This window comes from Phaethon lepturus, unplaced genomic scaffold (genome assembly GCF_000687285.1).
Source record: "Phaethon lepturus isolate BGI_N335 unplaced genomic scaffold, ASM68728v1 scaffold17753, whole genome shotgun sequence".
NCBI classification, from domain to species: Eukaryota; Metazoa; Chordata; class Aves; order Phaethontiformes; family Phaethontidae; genus Phaethon; species Phaethon lepturus.
Window position 1 is genome coordinate 11,821 of NW_010527152.1, and position 7,318 is coordinate 19,138.

Genomic DNA, 7,318 nt, shown 5'->3' on the forward strand with positions numbered 1-7,318 from the left:
GAATCACCTCCCTCAACCTGCTTGCAGTGCTTTGCCTAATACAGTCCAGGATGCTATTGGCCATTTTTGCAGAAAAGGGGTATTGCTGTCTTGTGGTCAGACCCAAGGGCCTTCTCTGAAGAGCTGCTTTACAGCTGGGTGGCCCCCTGCATGTTACTGGTGCATGAGGTTATTTGTCCCGGGGTGCAGGTTTTTGCACTTCCTCTTGTTGAACTTCATGAGGTTCCCATTTCCCATTTCTCCACCTTGTCAAGGTCCCTCTGGATGGCAGCACAGCTATCTGGTCTATCAGCCACTCCTCCAGTATGCAATCTATCATCATTCAGGTCATTAATGAAGAGGTTGAACTGGACTGGGCCCAGTATTGATCTATGGGGTACAGCACTAGTGACTTGACTCAAACTGGACTTTCTGCTTTGACCCTCTGGGCCCAGTCATTTGGGCAGTTTTTAATTCACCCTCCCTGTCTAAATACCCAACACACTTGTTCAGCTTGTCCATGATGTTTGCTTTTACTTAGTGAAAAGCTTTGACACAGCATCTACTGCCCTCCACTATATAGTGGTATATCTATTAATTTAACATTGTTATGACATAAGGTAAACAGGTAAACTTACCCAGTTCTAATTATTTGGTCTGTCTTCTAGTCATTGTGCTGCTAGAGTAGCCATGGTAATCTTTAACAAGCCATAAGCTACATTATAATTGCAACAGCCTTTAGCATTAACTGTAATTTTCCACCATGGCAATACTTCCTTCCTTCTCCACCCAAATAACCACTCCAGTGCAACTAAGTGCTGATAACTTCCTCAGAAGAGGAAGCTCATGTTGGTCTGCCCCACAAGTTTTGCAATCTGCACAATCAACATTAAGCAGCAGAAACTGTAAACTATGATGTCACAGCCTAAGACAGAAGAAAAGCTAGTTTACCAGTTTAGCTACCACACTGCATGTCTGCACTATGATTAAGTGATTTGCTATAGCCCACACAAGCCATGTGGGAGCTGGAAACTGAATTCAGAGTTTTAGGCCATATTCCCAAACTTTATGGAAGAACAGTATTTAGTTTTCAAGGGAAGTTACCCGTCTTGCTATGAGCCCATTTATCAAGAAACTGTATTATCAGGAGACATTCTACTAAATAGAGCAAGCATAAATTCAGTTGTATTCTGTCCCTTTCCTCCTCTGCCTCAAAAGCCATGAAGTCTTGTGCTTTCAGGAAGTATAGTCTATTTTGCTTTATTTCCTGAAGAGTTCTTTCTAAATAGATATAGATGATCTTCTTGAATTGTATACTTAACCTCTACCTAGTTTAACAGCTGCATTTAAAGAATTAGATTAAGCATGAGCCATATGCCATAATCCTTTGCTATAGCAGTTTAAAAATCTTGGTAGAGTCAATGAGTACAGGCCATGTAACCAGATGAAAAGGGTGTGCATGGCTACATAACAGTGACATGCATAGCCAATGCAACAGAAAGGAAGTTTTACATTAACAAAGTACAGCAAGTGCAGAGGATATCTTGCTCATTAAAAATTTTCAGTCAATATTGAATGATATTTCAGTAGCAAGCAATATAGTTTAATATCTGAGTGGATAATATGTATAGCACATCCATTGTGCTATACAAATACAGTTTTAATAGCATGCAGTGTACAAGTCAAAAGGAACAACAAAAGCTGTATCTTCCTACTTTTGATGCTTGCATACATATTCTTTGCTAACTTTCAGCATCGTGTTACTTGGACTTGAGAAGCCTAGAACTCAGTCACTTAGAAGTGACACAGCATACACAGAAGTAGTAAGAAAATAGGTTTTATTTTCAAATTTTATAGAAATATGTTAACAGTGTTTAAAGAAAGCAGCTGGAGAGCAACCTTCTGTATATATTCCAGACAAACTCAGGCACTTAAATTAACAAATATTTTGCTGCTACGAACCCAGCTATCCTGTAATAGCCATTTACATTTTTCTACAGATATTAAAAAGTGAACTTATGACATAAAAATATTTTTACATGTTATCTTAAAAACATGTCCATACTTGCACATTCCCAAGTGTATCTACAGTCAAAATCCCCAAAGGCACAAGCCCAGATTATGTGCACATTAAAATATGTCCATTTTAAACATCCACAGTTGCCTATAGGACACCAAGTTACTTGTTTTCTCCCACTACAGTCTCACTTAGGTATTCCTTTATAAGCAATGGGAAATGAGGCTTCACAGTCAGCCCAGGTCAGCTCATTTTTTCCTTTTTTTTTTTTTTGGTTGGAGTATTCCACCTTGTTTCACTTAAGTTATATATTACACATTTAAAGTTAAACTGCAAATTTGTCATGTTTTTGGATACACACAATGGAATACTAAAAAGTATGTTTAGCAAGTTAGAGAACACTACACACATTCACAAATATTTTGTTGTTCAAGAACTGAATAAGATCTTTTATATTTAGGCAATGGTGTACAAGAACTTTGGTACAAGTGTTGTAATAGTGCTTATTCTCATTGGCGTCTTTCAAAAGCCTGCAATGTGCTCGTGATCTATGTGTGTATAGCAGATACTGCTTCTGAATCCTTTTTTGACAGGGCTGCACTTGATGGTGGAGGCTTATACAAACATACTGCCATGACCACAAAGATGATCGAGATGATTTTGCAAGCAGCACCTGGATGCAAAGAACAGAAGAGTCATTGTTGCAGTCACCTTCAGTAGTAGACAAGAGTATTTCAGTCATTTATGAAGTTTCACATGGCGAGTTACACAGGAAGTCTTTTAAATGGATGCTGTGAATTTCAATGTATTTTACATGAACTGCAAGGGGCAGGTAGAGGCAGTCTTCCAACTGACTTCAGACCCCTCACCTGCCTGACAGTTCATGCTTGCAGCAGCTATTGCCACTACTTTCAGTTCTGTTATTTCCTCACCCCATTCTAGCCTGAAGTGCAAGTCTTCCTTATTTCTTGTTTCAGTATTGTTCTTCATGGCATCAATATTCCTTTGCCACAAACTAAAACTCCCTACGTACAAACCTGTTAAGTATTCTCTCCTCAGCTACCTTAAAAGCTTGTTCCGTTTACTCATCACTGGCACACAGTGGTGTGTCCCCTTGGGAGGGGAAGGAGAGGAGAAAAAGAGGAGGTATTGTATTTTATCACAAATGAGCCTGAAGTTGTGACTTCCGTTTTCTCAGTTAGAAGATTAGATGTTAGAGTTCAGTTTATGCACTGTAAGTATCACAGTTGCTAGAAGACAGAACAACAGCAGTTATCACAGATGAAAGCTTAGTCCATCTTCCCTCCCCCAGACATACACAACTCACACACTTGAAGGGAACAGATCGTTAAACAAGTTGGGAAAACTTTTCACTAGTGTTCAGAGATATTTTCAAGATCTTGATATTAATTTAGGGAAAAGAACTGAAAGATGACAAGAGGAAGAAAGCTCCTCAGACCTTAAGCTGCCAACAGACCAAGCCAGATAAGACTGAAATGTGTGCCAATCCCTTAAAATTCAGTAAAGTGTGACAATGAAAAAAGACCAAGGATCAAAACTAGTTTGTATTATTGTTATTAAAAAAGTTCTCTAAGTAATTTTTAAGAGCCACTTAATGTAGTCTTGCTCCTTCCATAATATTTTGCTTTTTATTATTTATGAACAAAATAAAGTTTTTTTTAAAAAAACACTGCTGCTAAAAAAATAAAAGTTTAAGGTTCTACTTTAAAATTATTCCCATCTAGCAGTCAAGGTCATTATACCTATTACCTTGTACATGTACATAATATGAAGAAGTCACTTACTTATGCCCATCAGCAGATAAGCCATTCTTTCATTGTCATAAACCCAACAGGCTCCTTTAGTTTTACATTCATTAATATCCCACAGAGTACAACTGTTGTCTATAGCAACACCAAACAAAATTGGTCCAGGAATAGTACCTAAAGACCACAGTAACATGTTAGAACATTTGAGTTACTTGGAATAGTCTTACCTGGTCTTAATGCATACAGTGAAATGCCAGACTGGTGGGGAAGATAAAATGGGAGAATCACACACTAAACATAACATTTTAATCAAAGTCATAGGGCTCATATTACATAGCAAGTGTGCCTCTTCCATTGATCTCAATTAATAGGTGGGATGCACCGAGTGTCAGTTAATGCTTTATGCAGCTCTCACTTCATCAAGCAAGAAGCTTGTTCAAAGACTTGAGCTTCTCGTAACTTCCTCATTTTTCATTGGAAAAGAAAAATGTGATTAAAATTAGGTGGAAAAACAGCTGATCAAGGAAGCAGGATTTTTACTTGAAGGAAAACAAGTCCCTTTCCTCAGATCATGTGCACTAATCTGATCCAAATGCAGAGAACTAAAATATTTTTAGGTTAATATGTTCAAGTATACATTTTTTCCATCTCTCAGATGTAGCCAAGCTTCTAGGAAAAATTTCACATAAAATTAGTAGTGTTTGAAATTATTCCTATGTAGAATTTATTAGATTTGTGTGGTGGAACCTGACAGGCTAACTACATGAAGATTTTCTATTACTTTTTCTTTTCTCAGCTTTTAGAATAGGCCTCTTTCTGGGGGAATGTAACAGGAGGTGGCTTTTGCTATGTTACCTATGTTTTATTCATGCCTATAAGAACAAGAAAAGCTACAATAAGCATGCATGTGCTATTTAAAGAGGCATTTGAATCCAGATACCATCCACTTTATAACAAGTATTCTGTAAACCAATTACAGGCTGCTTCAAGCCTCTCTGAGAGCTTCTTAATACATTATTTTTAAGTCTAGAAAAACATCAAATAAGTAGATTATTCAGAGGCAAGTGTTTCAACAAGCAATTCATACCAAGTAGTCGTAGGAACACTGACTGTACTCCAAGAGCAAATGAGCGCTGCTTATCTGGCACACACCTGTAAAGAAGATTTACAGTATAAGACTTGGTAAACAAGTTTTAACTGTTCCATTTCACTGTCCCTCAGTGAATATGCTTTGTCTTTAAAATACTCTTAACTTGTTAATTGCAGAGGGTTTTAGAAATCCAATGTGCAGAACAAGTAACATTTCAAACAACTTCAAGAGGTGTTTTGACAAAAGAGAGAAGCAACTCCTATAGCTCATCAATGAATTTTAGATAGAATTAGTTTAACAAAACAGAACAAAAAGCTAGCTTATCAGCAGCACCCTGATATACTGTCGAACATTTTTTTTCCACAGAACAACCAAAGATTTTAGAACAGTGTTAGAATGCAATCCTGAGCTACTATTCCTAAAGAATCAATACATGAATTGAGACTAGGCTTCAGCACAGCACAAGATGTATTTCCCATAACATTTACATACAGTGACCTGGCCTTACAATTAATCAGCTCTGGCCTATGTTATTAAATCAATATATCTATTTCTATAACTAGTAGACTTTACCTCCTTTCCTCCTACCCATTTCTTTCAGATATTTCTCCAGCAACAAACATGTTATCCTGACAGTGTCTTAAAGACACTACCATAAAGATTAAATACAACCTGACTTACTTAAACGTATACAATTTAGTTTCAGCACTCTTTTCTTTAATAACTGCTGTATCACTGAAGTACTGTCAGTGCTAAAAAAGACAGTATTTAAATATTCAGGAGTTATTCTCTCATTCTGGAGTATCTATGAAGATTAGCCATAGAAAAACATTCATGATGAGCAGTTATCAGCAGTCACTGTTAGGATCATCCTACCCATAAAGGCAAGTAAAGGAAGAAGAATGCATAGTGTGGGCGGTTATTCATAGCACTAGTACACTGTGACAAACACATGGGTTTACACTTGAAGTTGCACAAGATAGGCCCGCTGAAAAGATATCAGAATATACTGTAGTAATTTACCACACATTTAGCTATTTAAATTAGTTTCTGCACATTTAAACTGCTCTACAGTCCTCTTTCCCATAAAAAAATATTTCACTGTTTCGGTTGAAGTGTACAAGGATTCAAAATTCCAAACTTTTTTTGCTTAGAATTATCTAAATAAAACTGTGTAAGCTCAGTTTTGAAGATAATGCAACACTTGACATCATTCTGCCCCCACACTAATATGACAAGCTTGTTAATTCCAGGTTTACAACAACCCTGAACAGGAGGCTACTACAAAGCACTATTGCAGTGTATCATTCCCCTCCCTGAACTAGAAAGTTGGGAAAAAAGCATCTAACTACACCTCCCCAAAACATCACATGTATAGTGCATGTATGGCTATGCATCATGAGCATTTTCTCTCCAGAAGTATTAGAGGTACAAGTCAGATTTCCACATAAAGTGAAACAGCTCTCCTTTCAGAATGAGGATCACATTTTTAAAAATATTATCTAGCTTTCATGTACATGAGTTTCAGCAATTTGAAAGAAAGTCAAACCACTGGTTAACAGCCACATACATGCTGTCACATTTTACATTAATGACAACCATACATACATCAATATCATATGAAAGACAGACTACAATTTTGCAAGTCAGAACTTTGAACTGAGACAGGAATCAATAGACTGATTGCTATTTTGTTCTTTTCTTGGTAAAATCTGAAATCCTGGCACTACCAATACAGAAGCTAGCTGAACATTTTCCTCATCGAAGCATGTGGCACATTTATTCCTTACTTTGACTAAAACAGTCAGGAGTGCTCCCATAAAAAGTAGGAAAAGATTTTTACAAGTAGGAAAGATTTTTTTTTAATAGACTCAAACAGTATCCACTAACCAAGTATAATTACAGAGATAGTGAACAGTGGTATGACCTTCCTGTACTTCAAGTACTGCCTGCTTACTACACAAAGTACAACAGGAAATCCCTTGCACATTGGTTTAAGTCCACATTCCAAAGCAAAAAACCTAGAGTATTTCACTGATCTGACTTTTCACAAGAATGCTAGCTATTTTTCAGCCCAAAAAAATGTACCTGAGAATGGCCACAGTTGTTGGAGTAACAGCCATAAATGTAAAAACAACTGCAAGAAAGAAGAAGGTCAGGAATAAAGGTAAAAATTTGCATTGTGTTGGACATTTCCCAGGGACAGCTTCGTACAGAAAGTCTTCTGAACCATTTTCTCTTTTCGGTTTCCCAATACAGGAACAGTTGTAGTATGTCTACAAATAATTTATAAAACAAAATTTAGTTCCAAGAATGGTTCTAAGTGACACTAATATGGTAGATGTTCATTGAGTCTGCATCACATTGAATACAAGAATAAACCCTCACTTTATAGTATGGGAAACAATCCATTTCCTGATAATCAGTAAGACACTCTAACCCTCATTTTTAAAACCGGTTCAG

General features: G+C 36.9%; 1 protein-coding gene across 1 annotated transcript in view; it reads right to left on the reverse strand.

Moving 5' to 3' along the window:
• Positions 1 to 2,544: 2,544 nt before the first annotated feature.
• SLCO4C1 (solute carrier organic anion transporter family, member 4C1) overlaps positions 2,545 to 7,318 on the reverse strand; it is a 31,590-nt gene continuing 26,816 nt past the window's right edge. Inside the window, exons 10-13 of the mRNA XM_010283304.1 lie at positions 6,944 to 7,131; positions 4,853 to 4,917; positions 3,802 to 3,939; positions 2,545 to 2,669 (exon numbers count right to left, since the gene is read on the reverse strand). Of these exons, the coding sequence (XP_010281606.1) occupies positions 2,545 to 2,669; positions 3,802 to 3,939; positions 4,853 to 4,917; positions 6,944 to 7,131 (516 nt within the window). The remainder of the gene's footprint in view (positions 2,670 to 3,801; positions 3,940 to 4,852; positions 4,918 to 6,943; positions 7,132 to 7,318) is intronic.